Source organism: Postia placenta, assembly GCF_002117355.1.
Source record: "Postia placenta MAD-698-R-SB12 unplaced genomic scaffold POSPLAscaffold_11, whole genome shotgun sequence".
NCBI classification, from domain to species: Eukaryota; Fungi; Basidiomycota; class Agaricomycetes; order Polyporales; family Adustoporiaceae; genus Rhodonia; species Rhodonia placenta.
In genome coordinates this window covers 962,819-990,417 of record NW_020169842.1, presented here as the reverse complement: position 1 = coordinate 990,417, position 27,599 = coordinate 962,819, and the positions used below count along the sequence as shown (strand labels likewise).

General features: G+C 51.3%; 7 protein-coding genes across 7 annotated transcripts; 3 read left to right on the top strand and 4 right to left on the bottom strand.

The window, feature by feature from the left end:
• Positions 1–169: 169 nt before the first annotated feature.
• POSPLADRAFT_1149472 (hypothetical protein) lies at positions 170–9,624 on the top strand (the record flags this gene model as incomplete). The annotated part of the gene is made up of 31 exons (XM_024486308.1): positions 170–225; positions 285–316; positions 389–451; positions 513–601; positions 758–836; positions 967–1,181; positions 1,249–1,288; positions 2,372–2,440; positions 2,504–2,580; positions 3,102–3,184; positions 3,238–3,607; positions 4,442–4,513; positions 4,562–4,611; positions 4,901–4,916; positions 4,956–4,970; positions 5,469–5,545; positions 5,600–5,731; positions 5,843–5,931; positions 5,984–6,061; positions 6,115–6,265; positions 6,672–7,045; positions 7,479–7,561; positions 8,067–8,153; positions 8,317–8,520; positions 8,574–8,636; positions 8,687–8,737; positions 8,789–8,848; positions 8,910–8,997; positions 9,046–9,127; positions 9,256–9,520; positions 9,571–9,624. 31 exons carry the CDS (start codon positions 170–172, stop codon positions 9,622–9,624), a joined length of 3,264 nt encoding a protein of 1,087 aa, XP_024336735.1.
• Positions 9,625–10,623: 999 nt separating this feature from the next.
• POSPLADRAFT_1048390 (hypothetical protein) lies at positions 10,624–12,169 on the top strand (the record flags this gene model as incomplete). The annotated part of the gene is made up of 5 exons (XM_024479498.1): positions 10,624–10,641; positions 10,696–10,877; positions 11,013–11,278; positions 11,369–12,088; positions 12,120–12,169. 5 exons carry the CDS (start codon positions 10,624–10,626, stop codon positions 12,167–12,169), a joined length of 1,236 nt encoding a protein of 411 aa, XP_024336734.1.
• Positions 12,170–12,417: 248 nt separating this feature from the next.
• Positions 12,418–13,256, bottom strand: POSPLADRAFT_1075391 (hypothetical protein; the record flags this gene model as incomplete). Its single annotated transcript, XM_024482809.1, has 4 exons — positions 12,418–12,797; positions 12,848–12,975; positions 13,027–13,154; positions 13,210–13,256. 4 exons carry the CDS (start codon positions 13,254–13,256, stop codon positions 12,552–12,554), a joined length of 549 nt encoding a protein of 182 aa, XP_024336733.1. The 3' UTR covers positions 12,418–12,551.
• Positions 13,257–13,663: 407 nt separating this feature from the next.
• Positions 13,664–15,621, bottom strand: POSPLADRAFT_1059232 (hypothetical protein; the record flags this gene model as incomplete). Its single annotated transcript, XM_024481134.1, has 2 exons — positions 13,664–15,536; positions 15,587–15,621. 2 exons carry the CDS (start codon positions 15,619–15,621, stop codon positions 13,664–13,666), a joined length of 1,908 nt encoding a protein of 635 aa, XP_024336732.1.
• Positions 15,622–16,802: 1,181 nt separating this feature from the next.
• Positions 16,803–20,927, bottom strand: POSPLADRAFT_1083941 (hypothetical protein; the record flags this gene model as incomplete). The annotated part of the gene is made up of 15 exons (XM_024483021.1): positions 16,803–17,439; positions 17,491–17,585; positions 17,637–17,653; positions 17,714–17,809; positions 17,868–17,972; positions 18,031–18,121; positions 18,214–18,281; positions 18,333–18,560; positions 18,614–18,716; positions 18,771–18,858; positions 18,912–18,946; positions 19,000–20,551; positions 20,604–20,630; positions 20,682–20,822; positions 20,887–20,927. Coding segments are annotated over 15 exons (3,324 nt in total), but the record flags the coding sequence as incomplete, so codon positions are not given.
• Positions 20,928–21,160: 233 nt separating this feature from the next.
• Positions 21,161–21,837, top strand: POSPLADRAFT_1059230 (hypothetical protein; the record flags this gene model as incomplete). Its single annotated transcript, XM_024481133.1, has 4 exons — positions 21,161–21,341; positions 21,401–21,551; positions 21,599–21,688; positions 21,744–21,837. 4 exons carry the CDS (start codon positions 21,161–21,163, stop codon positions 21,835–21,837), a joined length of 516 nt encoding a protein of 171 aa, XP_024336730.1.
• Positions 21,838–22,116: 279 nt separating this feature from the next.
• POSPLADRAFT_1048396 (hypothetical protein) lies at positions 22,117–27,546 on the bottom strand (the record flags this gene model as incomplete). The annotated part of the gene is made up of 28 exons (XM_024479499.1): positions 22,117–22,501; positions 22,556–22,704; positions 22,756–22,900; positions 22,952–23,058; positions 23,112–23,292; positions 23,348–23,436; positions 23,490–23,568; positions 23,621–23,859; positions 23,912–23,963; positions 24,018–24,122; positions 24,178–24,293; positions 24,350–24,481; positions 24,538–24,717; positions 24,778–24,892; positions 24,944–25,098; positions 25,150–25,278; positions 25,328–25,455; positions 25,507–25,594; positions 25,642–25,724; positions 25,778–25,883; positions 25,935–26,101; positions 26,153–26,373; positions 26,423–26,557; positions 26,608–26,869; positions 26,922–27,032; positions 27,085–27,166; positions 27,220–27,300; positions 27,352–27,546. 28 exons carry the CDS (start codon positions 27,544–27,546, stop codon positions 22,117–22,119), a joined length of 4,017 nt encoding a protein of 1,338 aa, XP_024336729.1.
• Positions 27,547–27,599: the final 53 nt, after the last annotated feature.

Below are 27,599 nucleotides of genomic sequence, written 5' to 3'. Positions count from 1 at the left end.
CTTGAAGTGAATAGGTCAGACTCCGTTCTCTTCAACCATTACTTCGCCATCCGTTCACGAAGCCTAAAGTCCCCCCAAGATAGCGGTAGAGTTGTATTCACGGAAGCACTGATCGCAGTCAACCAGAAATATGGTATCAGTCGCATGTCTGTTGAGTGCAGCGCCCGGGATGACCGATGACCGGGCTATTCATCCTGATCTCTCCCACAAGTGTCATAGAATACGGTAAGTCCTGAGACGAATGACACATTGTCGAGGCTCAGTCGCTATTATACGACACACAGCCGCTTCTCTTCGCACGGCCAAGGGCACTTATGTGGGTTACAGCTAGCCCTCCGCTGATCCGTTGCTACACAAAGTTGGGATATGATGAATGATATCTACGTAGGCTCTCTCGTGCGTAGCGGTCTTTCTCGCCTACTAAATCTGTCCGTCGACTCTCTAGCAAACGGTGCGTGCAGTCAGACCGGGTATGGTATATTGACATTCTCATTAATGATTGCTTTACGTAGGATGGTGTTCTGCGTTTGAAACAATCCCCGCGAACCCCCATCACATCGTCCCCACCTCATTACTCTACGTTCTTCGCGTTGCACTAGACGTGTGTGGCCAAAATATCCCGTCAGCCAGCCGGACTCTCAGTCCACCTCACTCCGTTATCGCCCGTCAGCCCACAGTTGCGGGAATACGGGAAGCGTCGAGTCCGTTCACAACGTACTCTTCGTCGACTCCGGTGTAACTCCCTCTGACACAATAGCTGACGGCGGAGATACTTGACCTATTATCACACACGCCGCAATTAACGGACCGACGAGGAGCGACTCTTCAATTACGGGGTGAGTCATGTCTCCACGGGTACACCTTCTGTCGTCTCTGAAAACCCCTTTCCATACTCATAGTGACGTATACGCTCTTAACATGGCCATTCTCGTCGACTAATCCCCAGTGAACATTTGTCTGATACAGTATCGACCACTATGTCCCTCTCGCGGCGAGATGCAGGCCCAGGAGCCGGCGGCATTGTGGGTATTATCATAGCCGTGGCGCTTGCCATCGCGCTTTTTGTTGCTCTTTGTTACTGCCGCCGCCCACGGCATGCTCCTGTCAAACACAAAGACATTGAACTGGAGCCCAGGAGGCAGAACGAGGTCCTGCAGCTGGAGACGGAGAGCGAGCAAGCAGTGAGGCGAGCAGTGGATTCGACAACCCTAGATGACCCTCCCCCTGCCTATGACAATCCTCATAAAGTGGAAGCCGCACGTTGACCATGCCCGTACGTATTATCATAGTAGATGCTACCCACACCTTACGCCTGAATGCAGTTTGTGCTCCCTTAGCATAGATAGTAAGCCTGGTATCAAGTTGTTGTCGCTCTGCGAGCCGTGCCGACGGCTGTTTATGCGGCCGCTATTTTGGTTTACGTTGACGGCAATAACCCAACATTCATGCAAATAGATACAAGCTATCAATACATAAATTACGAGTATGCAGGATGTATCGTGGACCATCCAAGGTAATGTTTCTCGCTCAAGTGCTCAGATTGGCGCATGCCTTGTTCGACACCTGCACTAACTTTGTTTCCCTCATGTTACTTTACCTTCTCATATTTGTCTGCATCCTGCCAACCTGTGTTTAGCTCAGCCAACTTAGTGAGAAACGGATAGTTATCATCACGATCCTGACGTTAGCCTAGCTCTTCGGGTGCCGTTAGTGATATACCTGAGTGCGGTCAAGTATAGCTCTGAAGGAACGTGTACGTTAATTTACACGAAGACAAGACGGCCAACCGACAGTGCTAATCGCGAGATGAGTCATGTCTTCTTATAAAGCCAACCACCGTTGGTAAACATGAGGTCAGAGAACAACGTGGTGATACCCAACTTACGCGCGAGGTCGAAGGCTTGCGGGTAGAGATCGAGAAGTTGAGACCTATGCCGTCAGCTCTTGATAGACCATCGTCTGCATACGGATGCAGTGTTGATGAGAAGTCACAGCTTGATACATAGCCTCTTAAGGAGTGGCGACACATATCCCACTTCAGACCTGCCTTCTGCGTCGCATAGATACACTGATAGATTGATGACAGATTGTAAGCCGTATGAGCATGAACATAGGGCGTCTGTGTCGCGGAAGTTTCCAGTCAAATGATCTCACTACTAGGATTAGTTGGGGCATTGGCGGCTTTGGACAGATATCCCATTTTGGTTGACAGCTGCCGGCGCCTGCTCCAGATTAACTGTCGGATGCTTGTCATCTTGTGTCTATCGAGAATCTGTCGAGGGCTTGGCTTCCTGTTCATGTAAGTCAAAATTGGTACACAGCTGAGTGATTCTTGTTGTGACTGAAGCAGACGGCTGAAAATGATTGACAGGTACGTTATATACTCCTTTCACCGCCATGTTCGGTATTGTCCCGAGCATATCTCTTTCCTGTCACTCAGGTAAGTACAGCTCTTTGATGTCACTCAGACGTAGCACCAACTGATAGAGCCCTCCATAAACAGCTTGGATGGGGAACTTCTTCAAAGGCTCCCGTCAAGACCATCAGTGTATTCACGCTGTCGCCGACCCACTGACCACTGTGAGTCAACACATGATGACAAAACATATATCTTGAACCAGAACAGCTCAATTTTCAGGCAGCTAAATCTTGCAGCGGTGTCTCTTCAGACAATTATTGGCCTCCAGCAGTGATATCTCCTTCAGCGCAGTTTTACCTGCTCATCTTCGATGTCTTTCCTAACTCCCATCGATCCCTTTAAAACATCGGACGGCGGCTTGACCATGTCCTCATCTTCCTCCTCTTCATCGTCTTATTCAACCACTACTGATGCTCCAACATCATCGTCTTATTCAACCACCACTGATGCTCCAACATCATCGTCTTATTCAACCACCACTGATGCCCCAACATCATCGTCTTATTCAACCACCACTGATGCCCCAACATCATCGTCTTATTCAACCACCACTGATGCTCCAACAACAAGTAGTAGTGTCCCTTCAACTTCCTCGACACTCCCCACACATAACAGTGGTCACACAAGCTCTAGTCTATCCTTGGAATCTACTCTGATACTCACCCCGTCTCTGGCTGCTCAGAATTCACTATCAGGCAATTCCACCCCTGCGTCTCTGACGAGTGGCACCGCTCGCACGAGTACCAATTATACCATGTCTTCCAGGTTTGTTCTGCAGCCAGTCACTAGCATACTGGTGAAATTGACACGATTATTAGTCCCAGCAGCACATTGGCAGCTACTAGCACCACCCCACCAGCCCCTGTGGGATCATCCAGTAGCATCTCACAGATAACCCATCGACCCGCCAGTGCGATTGGCATCGCAGTGGGGGCCGCAATCCTCGGTATTTCACTTCTTGCCTCGCTCGGCTGGTGCTACTACCGCTACAAGCGAGGCAGGCGAAAGACGGAACGCGGCGCAGCGAGCGATCGTGATAAGTTGGATGATGCACTCGGGATCGCATCACGTCTATCAACAACGCAACATGTTGTGCCATCGCCTATACACGATCCTCGATCGCATCCCCCCCTACTCGGATACGTCGGCTCGGAGGTCTCGACTACTCCTGCTACGGTCGCCCCTTCGGTCTATTCTGCCCATCCGGTACTCGCATCTCTTGACATCCCAAAGCAAACTGCGTCGCAACCGAGAGACCTGCGCGAGGAACTGGCTCGCCGGATGCGCGGTATCGAGGAGCACGTCGCCGAGCTGCGACGACAAGAGTCATCAGGAACTGTGTCACGTACGTCTGCAAGCACTTCGCACACGGAAGAAGCACCTGCGTACGGGTTGTATGGAGATGATAATGCCGCTCTGCGAAGGCATATCGAATACCTTGAGATGGAAGTAGAGCGACTGCGTGCAGCTCAGGGGGAGCTGGATGAACTGCCGCCTGCATACAATGATGATTAACAGGTGAGGTACAACGTCTACGGTGCTCTGACACACAGCCGTGTGGCGGAATGGGAGTCCTCTATACAGAATAATCGAATATACTGTAGATCCTTGCTGTTACTATACAGTTCTTGAAGTATGTTTAGGGCTCAGATCCCGAACTAGACGCATCCGCAATTTGGCGCGTCCCGGAGAATTCCACATTGTCACGTGTGCGCGTTCCAGGGCCGATCAAGGCGGTGCGCTTTCGTCCGAATCGTCGCTCTACGCACAGTGGTACTGAGACTGGTACGCCTGGGCCAAGACGCAATGCTAAGAAGCGTACGCATCAGAGGACGGCATTCTCATATGCGATACCTCCTTCTCGAAGAAATACGTCATACTTGTTTCATGGCAGAATTAAATCTCAACATGACGCAATGCTCACACACTATCCCTGGTCCACGAAGTCTCTGTGCCAATCCCACGATTTCCGTATCTCTTGAAAATACGTGACTTATGAAGGTGAAAGAATACGCAATGTAGACATCCATTCTAGTGGCGAGCATCGCAGTGCTCATCACCTCACGGATCCCCGTCGTCCATTCGAAGCGGCAGGTTTGACGATCATCTCCCTATCCTCAAACACACTAGTTTATTGATTAGCCTGTACTTGCAGAAAGCCCGTGGAATTTCTGGGCTTTGCTGCATTTTTGGTCCGCTTTTCGTGCCCGGACCTCTCCTCCCTATGTTTCGTTTCAATCCTTGATTTGATTGATTGGCCATAATTATGGAGTAAAACAGGCTGACTTTCGTCAGCAGCAGGCGCGCTCGTTAACGGACAGTGACCCAGTCTACAAACATTTAGCCTCCCGGACTATATCTGCCATCCCAATTGTACATGGTGTGCTCCTGGTATGCACAGCCCCTCTGAGAGTCGCAATGCAAGTACCCAGCGGAGACCAGAATTCTTACGAAGGCCCGAGCTCGACGGCTGCGGTAAAGTAAGCAGATCCTTATTGTGAGTCATTTGCGATTCGACCACAATCTCGTTTTTCAGGCTGTGGAAGGCAAAGTGTGTTATTTTCGCCAAACATGATTTCCGGGCTCCGCGTAGCATTCGCGTTTCAGCACCACTTCGCAACCAGTAGTAGCGTGACATCTTGTCGGGTGCAGTGAGGACAACAGGTCCTCGTGTAAGCATGCTACCCCCGAAGCTGCGCCGCCCATCTCGCTCTCGCGCTGAATTGGATCTCAAAATAGATGCAACCGTGTCCTAAACTAAATCCTACCTTGGCAAGTCCTTGTTCTCCGCACGCGACCGTTGACAATGATTTCCAAAATTGGCATGACACGGGCTATGCACGTGGACCCACGCGGACCCACACAGGGAAGCATCGTTGTCCATTTACGTATTCTTGTGTTACTGGAATTGCCAGGTTGTACTTGATTTTATTCAGCGACCATGTGCTCATTTACAACAGCTTGAATTCGGCTGTACATAATGGCTTTGACCACCAGAATGGCGCCCCCTAGTAGCACTTCCCCTCGCGCCCTGCTTTCGTACCCATAGATATCAACTCATACCCTTTTAATGCCTGTCATCAACACTCTTGCTCTCGCGGTCAACGCCACTAAACTAAATATTGTGTGAGTTTACAGGATTGTTGACCGACTTCAATACTGATCGGACTACGATTGTAGGTCTTTCCTTAATGCTAATGTCCCCGAGTGCGGTCAAGTGCCCATCTCCTGGTCTGGAGGCATCCGTACGATATCTCCCTTCTATGATTACTGCGATTCTGACAAGAAAGATCTGCAGCCCCCTATTATCTAGTACGCATTTCACGCTGTTTTGATGGCGCTGGTGACTTAGGCCTGGTCCGAACAGGCGTCAGTTATTGTTGATTCAATGTGTTATGAACGAGATTCAATCCTTGCATACAGTGTCGACATCGGTGTTTCTACTGACCCATATGAGATGTATGGCCCGCTCAACGGAACTTCATACATATGGGATGCAGGCATCACGGACGGTGAGTTACATTGATATCAGGGAAGAATTGCGTCCTCACGGAGTCTATGCAGGCAATCAGGTCCACCTCGCTGTCATGGACTCAACGACAGCCATCGTCACTACTCCTTCATTCACAATTCTACCTGGAAGTACGCTGCTACCTGTTCTCTCATAAGATATCGCGTTGACAAATTCTCCTCAGATGGATATTGCGAGTCTTTCTCAACGCTCATCAGCGTAACCTCAACTACCGCTTCTGCTATCATGACGAGCTCGCAGGGCTCACCAGTCATTCTTCCTTCTGCGAGTGGATCTGGCTCAAGCAGGATACCTTTCAGATCTGCCACTGCTCAGTATGTTGCATTTGATTATCTGTATCATTCAATGCCCTAAAGTCTCATAATTCGTACCGAATACCAGTCCCGCACCGGTTAGCCTCAATCCTACCTTCAATCCCGTGGCTGCAAGTGGGACTACGAGCGTGGCCTCAAGTCCTTCTCCCACAGTGACAGTGGCTGCAACGAGACAAATTTCACAACCTCCTATTGGCGCCATCATCGGTGGTGCAATTGGCGGTCTCGCAGTTATCTGCGTTATTATCACAATCTTATACCGGTGCAGACATAAATCACGAGACGTCGATAGAATCCGGAACACAAGGCTAGTTGGAGCATTCGACAGGAGCACGATTGGTATGGCGCCTTCGGGCACACGTCAATCACACAAACATATTGGGCACACTACATCACACGATCGTAGGATCTCGTCATTCGCGGGAAGTGCAAGCGGCGCGTTCGGCGCGTCCACGGTCGCTTCGTCATCTACCGCTGGCGCTAGATGCAACGAATCCGGAGCCAAATCTCCCACCCTGGGAATATTGCATCGTGAAGAGCTATCGCTTCAGATGCGCAGCAGGGAGAAGCAGATGATAGACCTGCAATGTCGTGGGTCACAGAATGCCTTGGATGCAGCGGGGGAGATGTTGGACGTCATTGAGATCGAGAAGGGACGAGGCGAAGAAAACGGTCATGACTCACTTAGGCAAAAGGTTGAATTCTTGCGGATAGAGGTAGAGCGGTTGAGGATTGCGGCTTCGGCTTTGGACAGTCCCCCGCCTTCATATGGCGCTTCCGGTCGGTGAAAACAGTGCCTACTGTCCTTCTTACCGCGTAGAGGAATACATGCGTTACACTATCGTATTAGGAGGCAGGACGAGATCTTGCAGCTAGAGACGAAGAGAGAGAAAGCGGTGAGGCGAGCACTAGCATCGACAATCCTAGGTGACCATCCGCCTGCCTATGACGATTCTCCTGAAGTAGAAGCCACGCATTGACTATGCCCGTACGTATCCTCATCTTGAGTAAATCTTGCTCACATCTTACATCTGAATATAGTTCTGATGCTACCTTACCTTAGATAGCAAGTCTGATAGTATGAAGTCGTTGCCCTGCTTGCTAAGCCACTAGTTTTTGTTATACCTAAAGTAGCAAGACATCAGACCACGGGTCAAGCCATGATCATCAGCGTCAATATGGACACAGTCGACTATCGACGTCGCTAGACTAGTCAGTGGCTCGCACGGCACCGGCGCACCGCCCACATTGATCGGCGAAGGGGCGCCCACTGCCTCAGCGCCATCAAACGCGATCGTAGGCATTGACACCCTGTCACGTGGCTCACGCTTAGGAGACGGTCTTGCTTTTCCCTTCCGTGTTCGCTCCCATACAGGGTTCAAACCTCTGTTCGAAACCTCCATGCATCTGCCTCTGTGGATAATGCTTTCCTTGGGCAGCGACGAAGCCCACACTGTCACTCGTGTGGCAGGCGTGGCAAGACCTGTCGCGCTCTAGCGTATCCGATGGGCCTGGTGATGTACAGCCATTGTGTAATCTCGGCAATGGATCTCGTTGTGAACGTGTCTTACAATCTGTTTGTCGACCCCAGCAGTGATCCACATAAAGCGTCGCGACGATGCCAGGTACCCTTGGTCTATTTTCCACCCCGCCATGGGCTTTAATGTGAACGTGTGGGTATTCGCGTCCACACGCTTGCATGAATCAGCTGACTCCAGTCGCGGTCCATAGTGCTGGTCCTCTTGTAAGCCACTGTTGACAAACACTCCAGAATTACATGCTCATCCTATACAGCTCTTAGGTACCTTCCTCAATTGGGGGCTTCATGGCGCATTCTGTGTTCAAGTTTGTTCGTACGCCGTATATTTCGCGCATCGTCATCGCTGAAGTATGTGCTGCATAGATTTCTACTCTCTGTCTTCTACCCGTGACCCTTGGAGCGTGAAGTGTTTTGGTAAGCAGTTACACTGACAACTACTTCCGAGAGGTTCCCGGTGACAGAAACTTTGTTTACATTAGTCTATACATTGTTCATCCTGCAATGGACGCAGACAATCGTTCTCTCTGCCGGCTTGTTTGGAATCTTCATGCAACTTGGAAATGTCAATCAGATCATCAACTACGGTATTATGTTATCTGTCGTCACCCCGATATTGTCTGGCATCGTTTCTACCGAAGTGCAGCTGTTCTATGGGTGGCGCATATGGATCTTATCGTCCAAAAAGTTACTCGCTTTGTCGCTTGTCATCGTACTTGTGAGTCTTGTATGTTGCTTATAGTGTCCGGGAATGTCGAGTTTTCTACACAGCTCGCATTGGGGCAACTCGTTAGCTCCATCGTCTCCAGCTTGTCTATATCGGGTGCCTCGCCAGTGAGCCCAATTCTTCACTACATTTCTATGCATTTTGATATGATCCGTAGTTTGGCAATTTAGTATACTCTAGTGGGGAAGGTTCTATCGTGCCGATCGTGGTGAGTGACATCCGATTACTCCCGAGAGCTTTCTTGTTCACTTTGTGGCAGATGTGGTATTCTCTCAGCGCGCTGGTGGACATGATCATTGCTATCACGATGTTTGTCATGGTATGGGCATAACAATGAATCAACTTGAATCACCAAACACTAATATTTCTCTTCGATATAGCTCAACAAGCGTAAGCGGGGAGAAGAGCACACAGACGCCTTGGTTACTCGTTTGATCAAACATGTAGTAGGCAGCGGCATCGCCACCGGTAGGTGTCTGCCTGGTCCGAAGGATCACTCGCTCACAGTACTTGCAGCCAGTATTGCTGTCCTCACCCTCATATTGTATATTGTGGACATTCAAACACCTAACGATATGGTGGGCTACGCAGATTGCCCGTAAGTTGCCACTATAAATCCTGAGAAGCTCCTTCTGACGATGTCCTGCCCCAGCATACTCGTGATCTCGAAATTGTTTGTTCTCCTGGTTTAGTGCTTTTTTTCCAGCACTGACTCGTTTTGAACAGCTATGCGTGTACAGCGTTGATCAGTCTCAACAACCGCGATCTTGTGCGTCGCGGGCAAAGCGACGGCGTGCGACCATACGGCCGTCGCAAGCAGTCGACTTTGGAGAAGCGCTCTCTCATGGAACGGACCACGGCGGGATTGCGTCGCTTGGTCCCGGCGGTGCGGCGCGAGCCATATGTCATCCAGCCATACATGCTGGACGTGCGAGAGACGGACATGTCAAACGAGACCCAGACTCCCGAGGAGATGCTTGACTCACAAAAGGTGAGCCCATAACTCGACTATGAGACCTGGCTGACTGATATAACCTACAGAGTGGCCAGTCTTCGTCGTCTGAAGAAGAAGTTGTTGATCTGGAATATGCTTAATTATTGGTTACGTCGACGGCCTCGATAACGAGTTGTAGGAACGCTGTAGTATATGAGGGTGCTAATTATAGGCCTGGGCCGCGTCTCATCTTAAGCTAAGCGAAGGTCAACTCGCGATTTCGAGTTGCGCTGTGTGCCTGTGTTTGTTCGTGACTGCTGCCAGCGTATATTCTTGTGCCGAATATGCAAGGCAAGGTGAGTCATGCTGCGTCATAAGTGTGCCTCGGTTTGGTGAGAGTTACCATTGTCGCCTTGGCATATGTACAAGGCGTTGTCTCGATAATCGGAATTTGGTTGGAATATGTGCTCAGAACTGTTCTCAGCCCAATAATGCATACTACGAATAGCAGCTGCCTTGACAATGAGTTTCTGCTTCGAGAATGCAGAGTGTTTTTGCTTATCCAGAGGTGGACCACATCTACATTTACTCGCACCTCAAACATCATAGTTATGCTGAGCGGAGGGTCGTATCAGCTCCTGCACTCAGGGCATCGATCGTTGGCGCAGGCCACACCGACTCTTGTTAAACGCCCAACGTCTGATTGGCGCCTTGCGCCACCTAGTAAGTCTCCTCTCTCTAAATAGCGCCGCCACTCCCAATCTGCGTGCCACAAACAATTGTCTACCCAGTGCTTATCGTCTTTCCAGTTTAGGCTTGCATCAAGCGGCGCGACTACGCTTGAAATGTAGCCACTCTTCTAGCAGTGCGGTGTTCTAAATTGATGCCCGTGTTTCATTCAATGAGCTGGTGGTGTAAGTCTGTCTTCGAAATTTGTCCTGTTACCATGGCGTTGGCCACTATCGCTGTCCTATTACAAATTGGTGCTGAACTTGACAGGAAGTACTCAACTACGTCGTCAAAGCGAGGAATCCCGCATCAGGCGTGAATGTGGCTGAGGCAGTATATGAAGGGCTACTGCGGCTCCTGGAGACAGCTACCACCATTTATGATCGCCCACGATGATATCAGCACTGAGGAAACACGGAGATAGGTTTAAAATGTTGCTACAGTCCATGGTACGTATCTGCATCATCGCCCCCGAGTCGCTGACACGACCTTTTCGCATACAGCGCTTGATCCGCAGGCTATATCGGCCATCAAAACCCTCTCCGTGCGTCTTAACTGGCCGTCACGTCTCGATTGACTTCCTTCCGGATGAAATCCTGGAGGCCATTTTCCTCTTTGGATGTGATGAGAGTCGTTGCAACGTGTGCAACCAGGAGCCCACAGAGGACGTGCCTAGACTCCGACGGTGTACTTGTGGCAACCCGCTTCAAGACGTGGTGGTGGGCGTGTCGCGTCGCTGGCGCTCTGTGGCGCTCGATTGTTCGCGCTTATGGACCACGATACGCGTCGGCCCCTCAACTACGCCTGCAATGATATCCAGGTATCTGGAAAGGTCTCGTACCCGCCCTATTGACTTGTCTATTGCTCTACCTGTGGCTGCTCGTGCGATCTCCCTGGACTCGTTGTCCGATGTTATGGACAAACTCCTGCTTCATCTGCTTCGATGGCGCGAATTGCACGTCGAGTCTCCATTTGAGGACGTCATCAGGCTGATCTTGACGAAGTTGGCACAGCCTGCTCTGTTTGCTGTGGCTTTGGAGGTCCTCGATGTTAGGCGCCCTATCGCAAAGATGCTCGTCCCTGGCAGTAAGGACATGTACCCTCGACCCTTTCCAGGTGGTGCGCCGCGTCTCCGGCACGTGCATTTGTATAGATGCTGCTTCACACTGTCAAAAGGCCAGCCTCTACCCGCATTGCGCTCGTTCGCTGTCGCGAGTGCAGCGTGGACGCTGTCCGATCTTGGACCCCTCGCGCTCTCTTCACCTCTGTTGACACACCTATCTATCCGGTCCAGCTACGCGTTTGTGGCACATGCTCCGCTTCACTTTCCTGCTCTCAAGACGTTACAGGTCGGCGATTGCTATCAAAACGACACGATCCTCCGACAGCTGCACGCGCCCAACCTCGAGGAGCTCCACATCGAAGAAATGGAAATCATCCGTGACGAGACCGCTGGACGGTACGTGGATGCGCTGCGCGACGGCAACAGCATGAACGGCAGGTTTCCCAAGCTGCGCTCGCTCAAGCTGCACATTTCGGAGGATTCCTCCCCCCTCATACTTGGGAGGCGTCTCGGGCCTTTTCTGACGCTCTTTCCAAGCATCAAGCATCTGATCCTCGACGGGTGTCACGTCAGCCACTTCTTAAAAGGCCTTGCCGACCTTCATTCTGAGGTATTCGCGGCGGAGACGCTGCTGCCCAACCTGGAACACATCGCTCTCGGCAGCGAATACGGGACATACGTGATGGATAACGCTCACAGCGCCGAGTATATCCAGGATGTGATTACTCTCGTAAAGGCACGTCATGCAGCGGGAGTGCCTCTTAAGAGGTTCAGCTGTTTGATCGCGCGCCGTGCAGCGACCGCTGGGAAGCGGAGAACGTTCTTGCGGGACAGTATGTGCCCTCAGCTGTCTGGTCTATTCAGAGCATACAATCACACTATTCCACGGACTGGCTGTTATTAGAGATCGGTAGGTCTTGCGTGTCATGCAGGAACCAACTCGCGTCGTCCCCTCCTTCTTATCTTCTCCCTGACCTAACGTCGTCTGCTGCACACGCATTTGGATGTTATATGAAATTACTAGACGCATTAATTTTGTGGCCGTATATACCATGCTTAGGTTCTAGCACGCTTGTTTATTCCGTACGTACATACATACTCACACTCGTTATGATAATCAATTCACAAAGCCTGAAACTCCCATGGTGTGGGCTCCAGCGTGCGCTGCGTTATATTGTCTTGTTACTGGAGGGTAGATATACTAATATCCTTGGCTCCGATATTCCTGCTAGAATAAATGGAAATGCACACTGATGCAGGCTGCCATCGCAAGCGATGCGAATAGCCATGTTCACGCTATTCGTCCCTCCAGGTAACTTGCCCTGCTGCCCAGCGATCACCCCACATGACGCGCTTGTGGTATACCTTCCTAAGCTCCTTGAACTCCCGCACGAAATCGTCGATGTCCTTGCTGTTCGCGCTTGCAACATTGGGCTCAACTGATGACGCTTGTACGAACTCGGTTGCTCGAGCCTCTGAGAGGTCGTCTTGCGCAGTCGTGGCGTGTCTCAGGCGCATGAGGAGGAATTGAGGGGTGAAACGCTATTCGCGCTTCAAGTGACGACCTCCGACATAGTCGTGAGAGGACAAACCTGATAAACCTCTCTCTGTTCCTTCTCTACTTCTTTCCACTTCGCCTCAAGGTCCTTCGCCTCATTGAACGCCTCTTGCGTCTCACTTCTGAGTTGGTAAAGCGAATCCTGCAGCGTGAGGTTGTTCTCTGGAGGCTGCTTAGGACGCTACTGCAGGTAGTAACAACCGGAGTACATACTCGCGATCGTATCGTTAGCATTTCCCAGCTCTGCCTGGGCCTGGTATAAAGCCTTCACTTGGTTTAGTGAATGAAACAGAGCTTGGAAGTAGACTGGGTCGACAAGAAGTTCTTGTAGGTCATCTCGTCTGTAGGTTCACTCTTATCTAAGCGACTATTGTTTCATAGAAAAGTGTAGCTCACGATAAGTGAGAGAGCTCAGGGAAGTCAGCTAACAGTTGGGTCGACATCGTGCAAACACCACGTAAGTATCCACATGAGTCGCAGTGGCGAATTAGACGCCCGACTGAGGCGGGAGTTGTGTGATTGTCGAGACGGTGGACACCACCGGTCTTTTGCTTCCATGTGTGCTATTATGCAGTATCATACATCGTGCAAAGTGAGATAATTTCTATACAGTATTTTTGTGGCCTACATAATATCTAGAGTGCTAAGATAGGGATATTTTCGATAATTCAAAGTGCGAAGATTTCTGAACATTATTTTTGTGATATCTATAATGCTAGTATAGAGATATTTGCGATAATCGTTCACGGACGCTTGATGCTATCTGCAATGCGCAAGGTCAAGTAAGGGGACGGAACATGCCAGGGCTTATATGACGACGCACCATTTGCAGAGATGCCCTGGCCGTCCCTCACGGCCAACCGATTCCGAAAAGGATGGCATCGTTGGCATCTGGGCCATCAAAAATCCCGTCCTCAATTTCGTCCTCGAAGGGGAGGAGAGGCATGATGTGCTCATTCTCATCTATGAGATTTTCGTGTTCCTCATCTTCTTCGTCCGTTTCCCCTCCGTCAAACCCAGCCCAAAGGTTATCTTCGATGGGTTCGTCATCGTTGGTGCCCTGCCACATTGCATTTCCCACAAGAGCCTCGAGCGCATGGAAATCGTCATCCCATAGATTGATAGTTTGCGTAAGCACGAGACGCTCGATATTCGAATCGTGCTCTTGTCGCTCCTTGAGCGACATCTCCAGATCCTCTGCGTAGAAGCCCATAAGGGATTCTTCCGGATCCTGATGGTCCCGAAGATCAGCGAAACGAGCGTTGTGCAAATGGAGGGTGGCTATGTCGTGCAAGAAGAAGTGCTTCCGCCCGTCTACAGCTGTTCCGTGATGGCTGTCAGCCGTACGCAGCGCCGGCGAGAGATCCTTGAAAGCCGGCCCGGACACGACAAGCTTGTCCAAGGAGGTGATCTGCCCGAAGGCTAAGCACCACATATTCGACGATAGCTCAAGCGATGATACTTCCAGCTGTTTGACGGCCGAGAGTGGCATCTGTGCACAGAATGTTGCTACGAGGTTCGTGATCTCCTGACGAAACGGTGTATCGACGGTGACCTTGAACGCGAACTGCTCGGGTTCTGCACCAGTGTCGGGAGAGCCTAGTGAGTCGGTGAATGATCCACATATCCGTGTAGTTGACTGGCTTTCTAGGGAGTCCTTGAGTCCGGACTTGACGGAGAAGGCTAGTATCTGCTTTCCAGAAAGCTTCGATGTAAGTGTTTTTGCGAGCTCTTCCCACTGATCCATTCCCATGCAGCGGAGTGAGTAGACGACGCCTTGGGAAAGGGATAAGCACCCCAGAAGGGCGACGCAATCTTTCGTTCTCGCTGTCAGGGATATCGTCCTGAGCTTGGGCAGCGTCACCTCCCACGGGCTGGAGATCGTTGCTGCGTGGTCGTGTTCCGTCAGCCACAGGTAGGCGTTAAGCTCTAATGTCTGTAAAAGAGGCAGCTGCTCTAATACTGAGAGCACGTCTGAGAGAGGTGATAATCGGGCATCTCGAGCCTGGGTAACCTTAAGATGCTTGAGCGACGCAAGGGAGCTGGTCACCTTCCGTGGTAAAGGGACCTCCTTAATCTCGAGGCGCTCCAAGCACTCGAATTGCCCGCTGATAAGGAGGCTGGGTGGTGGTGTCGGCCGATAGACATTGCTGAGCGAATTGGCAGCGATGCACAGGCTTCTTAACCTATTCCCAGATCGACCCGTTTTCGCGAGTATATCCTCCAGGATATGGCCTTCGGTATGAAGGTGTAGGGAACGTATATGTGGTAGTTGTTGCATGACAAGCTCTAAGGCTTCATAGTCCTTGAAGCTTGTTACGCCGTCCAGCCGTCCGACAACGATCAGAGGTGTGCTTTTAGCCCTTTGCAGGACCTGCGACATCCATTCACCGTTGCACGTGACCGCCACGAAGCTCCAGAGGCGGGGACTGCTGAGGGCTACTTCTCGCCAATACGAGCATACTGAGAGCGCTGCTGTCCACTTCCAATATTTACTGGACATTCGCTCGTCAAAGGACAATTTGAACTCCTCGACATACGCAAGGAGAATTTCCGTAAGGATCTCCGGTGGAAGTTTATTGATCGGTACAAACTGAGCGTTCAGCTGTCTTCTGAGACGGTTGGTGACTAGGGCGTGCCTCTGAATCTGGTCTTCGATAACGGGTCGAGTTACGCCGATGGATCCAGCAGGAGCAACGATTCCTGCACAGAGTGTTTCAAGGCTTGGGGCTACGTGAATCTTTCTGAACGGGTAATTAGATAGCGAAGTCACCTTGATATGAAGTCTGTCAGAGATAGGGGCGACATGTTTGTACCAATGGAAGGTACTAGTCGCAGATTAGCTTCTTCAGCTAGTGACAGAGATGTAGACATTAAGGCCAAAGGTGCGTTAGACGAGAATATAGATGCCAGACAGGGTTGCACCAGTCTGCTTTCGGCGATGTGCGAGAAAGAAAGAGGAAAGTGGGAGGGGGAGGGGGAGAAACCAGGAATCACAGGCGCGGTGGCTGTCGCCCCGATCGCATCTTGATCATGGATCTTGACACTTGAGTAACTAACCGCACGCCTGCCGCGCTCGGTGCGGCTGTAGTATTCAAAGTAATGCAAGACGAAAATATTGCATCACTGCACGAAACGATCAAAATACCAGGTGTGTGAATGAGATGTTCAGAGATCCAACATGAAGGGTATATACAGGTACCAGGGTATAGAAAGAGAACCAATGCGCGAGACACCTGGTGTTACATGAGACGCACCCACTGGATAGCCAAAAACGACGATGACTGCTTCTGCAGCAAGTAGATGGGTTTTTCGACGAGTTATCGCCGGCCGTAGAACATCCACGAAGTCCACCATGATCGATGTTCCTCAGCTTGTTCTTCCTCAGCCTCTTCTTGCAGTAGGCGTTCCTGAGCTGCCACCTCTTCCTCTACGATAGCTTCCTCGACAACGGCCTCCCGCAGAGAGACGATGCCTTCGGCTCCAGTCGTTTCTGGACTAGAACAGCGCTCTGGTACGACCTGCCCAAGGGGGATCGCGGTGGTCGACATCGAGCGCAGATGTCTACTCTCACGCGAGCTGTCGAGAGATACAGAACGGAGCTGACGGTCGCCGCTGGTCACCGTGAAAAACGAGGAATTTAGCCGCCTAGAATGCGGTACGTTCATAGAGAAGGAGCGCCAGCCGGATGCACGATTCGTCGCAACATTGCCTGGGTGCTCGAGACCGAATTCTAACGACGCAGGCCGGCCACCGAGGCTAGCGTGGCGCCGTCCACATGCGATTGACCTCCTTGGATGGGGAGGCTCAAGCTCCGTGTCGAGGTCCGCATCGACGGACTCTAAACGCGATAAGATACTTGATGGCAGGTCGATCTGCTCAACACCGAGCAGCCTTCTGGTTGGTGCCCCGTCAACAGATGCAGCTCGGTTGCGATCCACGCTGCCCATGAATGTCGAGAGACCTGACGCCAAGAATTCGTCTTCTCTCCATGCGCCCAGCCTTCCCGACCCGGGTTGGGTGGTTAATGAGAGACGGAGATTGACTGTATCGTCAAGGTTAAGCAGGCCTAGAGGATCCCGAGGCAGCCAGAGTTCCTCGTGGATTGCGCGTGCGTAATAGGGGTTTTCATATGGACGATCTGGACAGGACTCGTCGTCCCACGCTGGATGCGCCACATGAGGTGTGACCGATGCAGATGGTGCAGACGCTCGGTTTGGCCGACTGTGACTGCTTTGGTTGTCTTCCGAACGGTCTCGGGGCAACGGTATAGTCGAAATGGTTAGGGCCATGGTCTTCTCCGGCAATATCTCTTCAGCAGCGCATTCAGGGTCCTGAGAGGCGAATGGGTTAGGACCACGTTGCATGCGGTCATGCGGTCGTCGCGGAATTGTCGCATATCCGTCGTCGATCCTCGTAGGCAATCCCCAAGGACCCCGCGCCGGCAACGTCCTTGTCGTATTGTGGTGGGGACTGAGCAGTTTCACAGGGTCCATTTCTGTCGGGGTCTTCTCGATTGGCTGCGCTTCGTCGAGGAGAGCTTCAGGCGCAATGCCTGTGCCACAGATAATTTCCGCCTCCAGCATGTCATCGCGCTCAAAGCGAGCACGACAGAGACGCGTCAACCTGTACGACTTCGGTCAGAACCAAGATTTATGGTCAATTGCAACAACATACAGAAGCTTCACAATAGCTGTCAAGGCTACCAAGACCGCTGACACGGCGACATTAGCTTGCTTCTTCAGGACAACCATGTACGCTAGAAAGACGACCTGATGGCAAACAGTCAAATCACAGCACGGTCACAAAGTAGTATTGCGTACCTGAGCAAGCATCAAGCCTGAAAGAGGGGGGGTCTACTGATCAGCGTGGTTCTTAGCGCAGGGCTTGCGCAGCTCACCATCACAAGAATATCGTATTATGCGAATCGTCAGCGTACGTCCATGATTCTCGTAGTTCTTCGCATATACATGTATTAACTGGTTCTTGATGACGACTAAGACCAACCATGTAAATAATAGAAAGACGTGAAGCTAGGTAGTAGATGCACTCACCTAGCTCCACACAATAGTATAGGAAACCAAACGGTATGACCAACGGATTCAACACAGCAAAAACTACAAGAACATGAATGACTAAGACATGATTGGGTAGCCAATCTACATCGGTGGTGCGATTAGTGTTTCGCTGCCGCCACCATCAAAGATGTTAGCTCACAATAATAGTTGAAAGTGCGTGGACGTATGCCAATTGCTCGCTTGCGCGGTGTTATCTGACGCTTCGTGGAAGGATATAAGATGAGAGGCAGCTACATTGGTGGTTAGTCGGGAGCCCGCATGTATCATGAGCTTGCAACGTACGCCAACTATGTGTAAGCCAATCAGCAGGTTGACATTACACCAAAGAGATAAAGAAGTCCTTACATAGAGCCAACTCGAACCCCCCGTGAATCGCCGTTGTGAATATCACTGACGTAGGACATAAGAACCAGAAAGGCCGGAATACGGTGAGATACTAACACCATCCAACATAGAAGGGTCCGGCTGTGGGAAAACTATCTGCCACCACTTGAATCACCTTCAAGCCAGAAGTCGCCTTGAAGGATACAAGAAAAGATTGCAGTGCTGCCGTACCGACACAGAAAAAGACCAAGACGTTCACTACAAGAAACTTATAGTATCGTGTCATGATCCTGTCGTGCATGGCGGACAGCGTGGCGATGGTATGTGCCTTCTTTGCAATCAAGACTGCCTGAGAGTTAAGCATAGAAGCAGAGATTTACGAACGGCACAAGACTCACGCAAGATGAGCGGGATCAGGAGAGACAAGAGGGAGACCAGAAGGGTGGGTACGAACGACTGTAAAACCTCTTCCTCCCAAGGATGCTTGTTCAGGTAGTTATCCTAGAGAATATCTTGTTATTATGGTAAAAGCGCGGTGACACGTGCAGCGCTTACAAGGCCAGGCAAGAACGTGCTGATGTTCTGAATGGATACAAGACCGACGAAAATTGACACTGGGAACACCCAAAATACCGTGAATCCCCTATAAACTATGTTAGTACCTCTGTCATATATGCAACGATGAGCAGGACATACCAGACGCCAAGATTCACAAGCCAGTCTTTCACGAACTGCAAATGCAATGAGAGACCGACGCAATTCAGATTCTTAATGACGACACTACCTCGACTCTAAACGTCGGCTTCATGAGCCGTATCCAATCCAAATCCTCGTAGGCTGGAGCCATAGTGACAAAGCAATGCAGCGGGTTGGCCGGGTGCACCGCGAGGAATTTGCACGCTTTTCGCGCATCGGCGGGATCAGCAAACGTGATGAACGCCGTTGACATCGACTCATAGCCATTTGCAGCCTTGGCGCGCTTCTCCGTAATCAATGAGGTCAAGATGTCGAGCTTCGCCGTGTAGTAGTCTATCGCGGGGACAGCCCGGCCGCGAAAGAGCGCAGACAGGTGTATCAGCGGCTGGTATGCGTCGAGGGTACTGCGAGGAAGACTCAGAAGGGCTTCCCAGATCGTGTCAGTGGGCTTGCCCGTTTCAGAGTGCACGCTGATCGGCTGCTTGTCAGCAGTGGAATCCCAGGGATGCAGCCACTGCGTCCAGCGCGTCCAGAGAGGTAACGGCGCCTCTTCCTGCGCATTAGGCAGCACAAGGTACGGTCGTAACGTACGGACCAAGAGCTGCATGCGATTCTCACCTCCCTCATCCGTCCTGCCTTCACTAGTCGGAGAATCTGTATCTTCATTAGACTTTGATTCCAAGGCAATTGTTTGCTTGACGGACGCTGCAGCTCTTCGGGCCAGCTTGATATGAGCGGTCTCCAGAAGGCGCAATACTTCCTCACGGCGTTCCAGCAACGATGCCAACTCAGTCATTCTCTTCACGAGGATGACTCGTTCGACTGACGGCGACGTGTCGCTCCGCTCTGGTGTTGAGAACGCGGACGTACCGAACTCTGCAGACGTTTCCGCAACGTCACTTACACTACGATCGGAGATGCGAGGGTGACGTAGGTGTGCAGGAATTCGTGAGAGCTGATTCAGTAGGAAGGCAAAAGACTTGTTCAAGAACCCAGGAGGTGTTGTACTAGTAACGCCAATAGCGGGCTTTGCGACCGGTCGCGACAAGTAATATTCGAAATATTCCTTCAAGTCCTTCTCCGAGCGAAGGAGCGGTGGGACATTCGTGACCATCACGGTGCGCATCCGGATCCCTCGAGTCCTGGTGTCGCTCTCGAGCGATGGGTGCACATGAAAGGGATATTGCGGATGCGGATGCGGATGATCGTAGGGGTTGATGCTTTCTCCAGCAGAAGCCATTCTGTCGGCCGTGGCGACGATATTCTGCGCTCGAAGTCGGAATGCTCCACGGCAAAGCCATACCAGGAGGTACAACCATGTCAGTGTGATCCAGATAATGAGCAACAGATGAATCCACAGCAACGACAGCCCCTTCTCTGTGAGAACCAGGGACGTGATGGATGCCCGGGTCATTGACTTGGGAGGCACTGAGTCGCCAGCGAAAGTGACATGAATAGGCAGCAGAATCGGGAGCGTCGTCAAGGTGTGCAGAAGAGTGAACCAGAAGCAGCCGCGAAGGAAACGAATATACAACGTCGCGTCGACGCCGCGGAACTCGTTTATACGTTCTTCGGGGAATTTGATCACTTCTTTGACCCAAGTGAGCGGCCATCCTCGCGAGTGTAGAGGCGATGGTTTCCTGCAACCTAGTTGCAACAGGAGTGCTAAGCTTCAATTGGAATGTGACTTACCTCGCCCATGATCTGCCTTGATAGAGACTGCACTGAATCAGCGCCTGTGGGTAGCATAACAAATTCACCGCGACGCACTATCCAAATTCCCAAGACTCGACGCTACCCGGCTTATCCTCATTTCCTGGGTTGCCGCGGCGTCTTCTCTTCATGAGCTCATGGGATGTGATAGCTATTACGACGATGCATCCTGCGATCACAGACTGGTTGATGAGACCACTGGTCCGTGATGAGAAACTGAGGACCTGTATTTGACACGTCCAAAAGCGGACATAATACGGACCTGTAATTCTTCGAGAATGGCCGCTCCTGGATCGTCGCCATCGGCCTTCAGGCTTTACAGGGAGTATAGACACGCGATCCTCAGGACATGAGAGGTGTGCGTGAGGTATGAGGCTGAGGGTGAGAGAGCAGCCCATGGTTACTTCTGCCGACGAAGGTTGTCCAACATCAGATACCGCATACGGAAATGCTTTGATCGCAATGGCTCGGCTCGAGCCGGCTCGGTTTGACCAGCATCGTACTGGGCGCTTACCGCTGCCATCTCCTCACCGACCATGTCCGCGCTACGAGCTTGCAAGCAGGCCCTCCCCAGGCAGCCTCTCGGGAAGGCCTTCAACGCTGCCAGAGCATTCAGCACAGAGACACCGCCCGCAAAGGCCCAGGAACAGCAGCCCGAGATCGCCCCTGCCCCCCCGAGGGATGTTGTAACCGCCGATATACTCAGTGGTGCCCCCGGTGAGTAGTCGTAGGCCTCGTGTTGCGGCGCCGGATACTCAAGCTGCGCCTCGTACAAGGCGAACTACGTCACCGCTCAGTGAGGATCTTCCAGCCGACACGCAGTACTACTCAAAGCGGCACGGGCAAGTCTCATCGCTGGCGGATCGACTGGGATATCTTGCCAGGCGGAGGCAGATGGGAGAATCCCCTTATGGGTTGGGCTAGCTCGTGAGTAACATGTGCTCGCGCTGATACATGTTCTCACAACGTTCCAGAGCCGACTACATGCAGGGCACGCGCTTGTCATTCCGGTCAAAGGAGGATGCGGTCCACTTCGCCGAGAAGCAGGGCTGGGATTACTTCGTGTATGCATCTCCACTTGCTATTTTAGTACGCAGGCTCATGCGCCGATTCTACTAGGCAAGAGCCCGAAGTCAAGCGAATCCCTCCCAAGAATTACTCCGAGAACTTCCTCTACAGACCGAACAAGCTCAGGATCGTTCGCACGAAGTAGACTGTCCTTGTGTACATGAAGCGTTCTATTTGATGTTCCAGACACCCCGTGTCACGCAAACATTTCAGAAGTCGGACACATTGCTTGAGGTAGTATCCAACTTATCCGCCACCTCGCTTTGTGCACCGTTGGAATTGTGATTAGCTGAAGCGCAATATGACAGTACATGCACTGGGTGGTATACAATGGCAAGTGACACAGATTCTGGGGAGAATACAAGGGTATCAATAGGTATGAGTCCAACTGTACAACCGAGTCACTATCCAAGCATCAGTCAAATCAACTGTTCTCCTCAAATCCAACGATACGGCTGACAGGACGAAGACTCATGACAGGGCGCCTCTCCGCAACAACCGCCTGTCGATCCTCACTGGAGTCGTCTTCGTCACTGTCCGATGCCCGCTGCTTGTTGCTGGGGCGACCGACCATACTAATGATCCTGGTCAGGCCGGGACGGGCGGGCTTCGCAGAGGGCTTCATCTGTAGGGCGTCAGCACATTCGGATAGCTTAGTGGCAAGCTCGGTATCCAGCTCCAGGCTAAAGAGGTCCAGAATAAATCGGCGGACCGGCAGCCGATATTTCTGTGACGATATGGTATGCAAGGCACGATAAAGCGTGCTGGGTGAGCCGAAGATGTCGCGATACTCCGGGAGAGATTTCATCCTGAAGGAGTGGAGGTCAGCACCTGTGAAGGAAATTTGGAACGCCGGCACTCACTTCGCAAGCGATCGTGACGCCGTGTTTGCGATGACTGTGTTTGCGAGATTGTAAATTGCCGTCATGACCTCAGTCTCTTCTACTGATTTCGGAGGTTCTAGACGGATGACATCTGCCCCTTCCCGGGTTACACATTCCCAAGACGGAATCTAGTCACAGCCAAGTCAGAATTGAGGAAGGGAGATGATCAGAATACCTACGTCCGTGAATTTGTCTACATCCACAGGAACGCACAGCCCGGTCGGCATTCCAAGGGGTGAGAGTGTGGCTTCCCAGTGATAGTCATCCAATATCTCCGCTCCTTGAGGCGTAGATGAGATCAGACCGAGGACAAAGAAACACGTTCTGCAGTGCCATGTTAATTTCATCAATACAGGTGGTCTGTGCGAAACTCACCCTCGCACTGAGAGAACCAATGAGCGTTCCGCGATATCCATGATAGCCGGAATGATCTCTTCCTCTTCCAGCAGAGGCAGTCCGCCCTCAGTAGCCCCTATATTCCCCTAAGTTTTGTTATCAAAAATTATGCACGAGGATAACATGCTAAGCCACTCACTACCGCCCATAGGATACTCTTAAGTTTCATTATGCGCTCGTGGTCCAAGCACTCCATGCCATGCTGCCGAATGAAATGTGCAAATTCGACAAAATGCCCCTTCTCTTGAAGTACGTGGTACCCTAGTTCTGTCTTGGCCATGACGCCATAGAAATGTGGTGGAACGGATGCTTCAAGAGTTCTGGGATGAAGAGACGATCAGGAAGCGAATAATCGATAACAGGACCAGCACAGACAAGGGCTTCTCCTGGTCATCGTTGTTGACTGCACTGAAGGCCCTTGCGAGGAAGATTTCCATGTATGTCGCGTACTGTAAGTTTCGCTCCTGCACAAAAGACCAAGATCAAACCACGATCAAACCATTTGCAAAAGCCTCACATGGAACCACAAGTCCATCTCGCGGTCAATATAGTCAGCAGCGTAGAGGAAGCGGAAACCAGTTGGAGTCGACATGAACCTGCAACATGCATTTAAGCGCTCGTAATACTAGAGAAAGAGTTATGACTCACTTCAACATTAGGGCATGTCCCATTTCGCCGAGATGCTCCAGGGTGGGTTGCATCTCTACCACCATTTGCAGGACATCTGGCGCCTCGCAAGCCTCCTCTAGATAGCGCACAGCAACTTCGCGAACTTCAAAAGCCGGGTCGTAGAGCTGTGTCAATAACAAACGCAATGTCCACGCGTTCGCAGTCGTCGAGGCACGTATTAGGGAGCCTAAGTGATTGGTGGCGAAGAGGCGTATGTGCTGTGAACCGAGCTTTGAAACGACAGATGAAGACTTCAGAAATTGTACCGACCTTATAACTTGAAGTGAGAGCCTTTGAGAACACGATGCGCGAATGCCCGTCGCTGAAGACTAGTTTAACAAGCTCCCTTAGCGGTCAACCAGAAAATAGCACATACATGCCATAATCCAAATTTTCAATAATCCCCTTGGTGAGGTCTTCTCGGCTTCGCAATTCGCTCAGGTGGTAGAAAGCAGTGAACAGCTTGAATTTCTCGAGGAGCCTACGGAGCAGTGAGCATCATCGAACATGAATGAAGATATAAATGAGGTGGTTACTCGAGGCCCTCTTTGCGTTTACTCAATACCCCAAGCATCTCGAAATAGCCATACGTCAAAGTCTCTTGCATCCGTTTCTTCGAGAAGATCGGCTCCGAGGTTGGTACGCTGTTGAACTACGTCGAACCTTGAATCAGCACGCTGGCTATAATATAACATCGAAGTCGCGCACAGGATCAAGCTGTGCAAAACCCTTGACAATCTGGGCCAGCAGCTCGTCTTCAGCGAGGAACCGAATGCCTTCACTAGTCGATAACAATGTATTAAGGAGTGCACATCCCAGCCGGACCCAACGGATGTTTGCCTGGCAAAAGACATAGATGTAGTAGCTCAGGGAAAGTCATCATGAGATGTCCCGACCTTGGTCTTCGCCAGCTTCGAGAATCGATCGCTGAACGGATGGAAGAAGGACACGAGCTTTCGCATGTACCGCGATACACGGATGGCCTCCTCCATTCGCTTAGGGTTGAGAAGCGGTCCTTCTATGAGCTCAGCAAGAACATCATGGTTCCACTTTGTCAGATCTTTTGTGAGCATGACCTAAACAAACCATCAGAGCCAAGCCACGCATGCAAGAGGAAGTGACCCTTCTGCACAAACCTGTGTCTCCAGCAGGAGGGACTGGAATGTCTTGTCATCCATAGCGAATGCTTGCTTAACCTTCTGCTGCTCCAGCTGTCTTGGACGTCGCAACATCTCTTCAACAGAATTGGCTCTGTCACAGCATGTTACAAACCGATCACTGTGAAGTACTTCAGTACGCTACCTAGGTCGGATACAATCTTTCTCCACAGCCGCAAGTGGATTGATGCGTGCCTGGTGTCGATTGAAACTGTCGAGGGATGAAAGTGCTGAGGTACCGACTATCCGGTGTTCACCAGAAGTATATTCTGATGCTAGGTTGAACACGTGAGGCAAGGCCTAAGAGATGGATGAGTGCTTGTGGCTGCATAGATGATCTAGGAGACTCACCTGTAGCGACGCCGCAATCGACAAAGGTAGTACGCGGTTCGCTGTTTGCAACACTTCCGCCATCAGTAGAACTGCCTTGCGGGACAAGATAGATCCGACGGCGCTCTCTTCTAGCATAGACGTCAAGGCCTTGACACCTATCAGAATCGTGACGAACTTGTTACCACCGACAACGCACGTCCAATAAGCCTGCTCTCGAGAAGACTTGAATTAGCAGGGCAATGTACTGATCTGTGACTTTCAAAGTAGGCGGTGGCTTCTGTTCAGGAAGTTTGTTTTGGTCCACGGGCTGTGCCTTTCGGTACACTACGCATCATAAGCCAGAATACACTTTCCGTTTGCATCAAAAATACCTACTTGTTAGTCGTCGACCATCGATAAAGGCTTGATGCCATTCAGGCGGCCTGATATTTAAGAGGTCAAAGAACATATCAATGAGGATTTCCTAAACGTTTGTCAGTTGAGTTAGAAACCTCCGATTAACTGCCATACCCGTGTCTCGAGGGAAGGTATTCGAAGCCCATCTATCAAGGTGCGGATGGCGAGCTTATCATGCACGCAGAAGTACATGAGGCCTGTTGAATGAACTTTTAACTTAATGATATGCTATAATTCACTGATCACTCGCCGCTCCATGTCTTCAACATAGATGTTATGAGCCGAGCACACGCCCGCATCCGCTCTGCATTTTCTGGACCCTTGCCATATGCATCTATGACTCCAGAAAGCGCAATCTGTCATGTAGATCAGAAGCCATCCGGGGACAGCCTGTGTCGCGGACGTGCCTCTAGGTCAATCCCGGGATGGAGGTACACTCTTGTTCGAGGCGAATCCACGATATGCAGAAAAGCAGAAGCGAGGAGCGACGCCATCTCCGGGGGACCCTCAGCCATAGCGTGAAGGAGCGTCCGTATCCCGCCGGTTTTTGCCATGAGGTCAATGTCGATTAGCACTGAAATGACTGTTCACACAACCGCTCTTTCATCGTAAGGACGAGACTCACATATCTCGGTCAGCGTCTGTATGGATATTGGCCTGAATGGGTCGTCCACCGACTCCGCCACTGCAATCAGCGCATGCATGACTGCGGTTGAGAGGGGAACTACGCCAGAGCCGACCGTGGAGTCGGGCACCCGTCGCTGCGATCCGATCTCGACAATGGTGCGGATGAGCTTGATGACTTGTTCTTTCTCTACCGCGAATTTGTTGTCTCGAACAAGTGACCTTGGTGCAGATGCTTAGTATGACGCGGGAGTCGTACTTGCGCACTCACTTAATAATGTACCAATCGAGCTTTTGCTCCCGAAGACGCTCCACCGTATGCGCATCTACCAGTGCATGTCTGATGAGCCTGTACGCGGTTGCTCGACACCATTTGGTCGAGCGATCCGAAAGCGAAGGCAACACGCTAGCGTGTGATGTTAGTCAGATTGCCAGCTCGAGTGACGCATCGCTCACGCTTGAACCACTCCAGCAATATCTAATTCATATCGGACGCGAAGATTGCGCTGGAGTAAACCAACGAGGCTGGTCATTGCATTCACTCTAGCGCGATCCAACTCGACGATGTCCATGACCGTCGGTTTGGACAAATTGGAGCCTGACGGAGAAGCCGAGGGAGACAAGGACGCGGGAGACTTTGTTACAGCAGGGTGTCGGGTCAACGACGCTAGAGTAGTAAGTGTAGAAACGGCTTGCTGCATAGCAAATCGGAAATCGTCTGTGATCGATATTAGAAGTATCTTCTGTGAGTTTCGTGATGTCTAATTCACCTCGGTCCGCAGCGTCAGATGGCCGTTTCGGACGTAGAGCAGGTGGTCTACCGAACCCGAATCTGCCTTTCGAGGATTCATTGCTCTTCTTACGAGTCCCTCGTGACGAGTCTGGTCGTGTGGCTTAAGTCAACATATCAAACCGCAATGTACGAATGCTTACGCGTCTCAATCGTCTTAGTGAGTGCACTGATTTGGTTCTTCGCATTCTCGAGCTCGGTCTCCACCTGTACTCGCAGCGCATCCTACATTGACATGTCGGAACAGACATCCACGAAAATACAATGACACGACGCACTGTCAGAGGCACCTGGAGCATGTTCTCCGCTCCCTCCTTGATAGCATTGGCAACCTTGAGCTCATCGTTCAAGATCTGAAGCTGCAATAGACATGAGGTAAAGACTTATAGCCAATTTGTGGCTGGACTCACAGGGTCTTCCTCCTTCGCAACCAGTGAATCTGGTCCAGCACGCTCTGACTGCCCAATCACCGTTCTCAAACTGCTATGGACCAAGGTAGGCCCTGAGAGCCCGCTCAAGTTGGAGTTCATTGATACTCCCGCATCCCCGGGGCGCGGCACGGCCAAACCGTTGCTCAATTGATGGACAACTACAATATCAGGCATAGCGGCGGTAGTCAGCGGGTGATAGAATGAAATCGACGAAGAAGGGTGCAGTG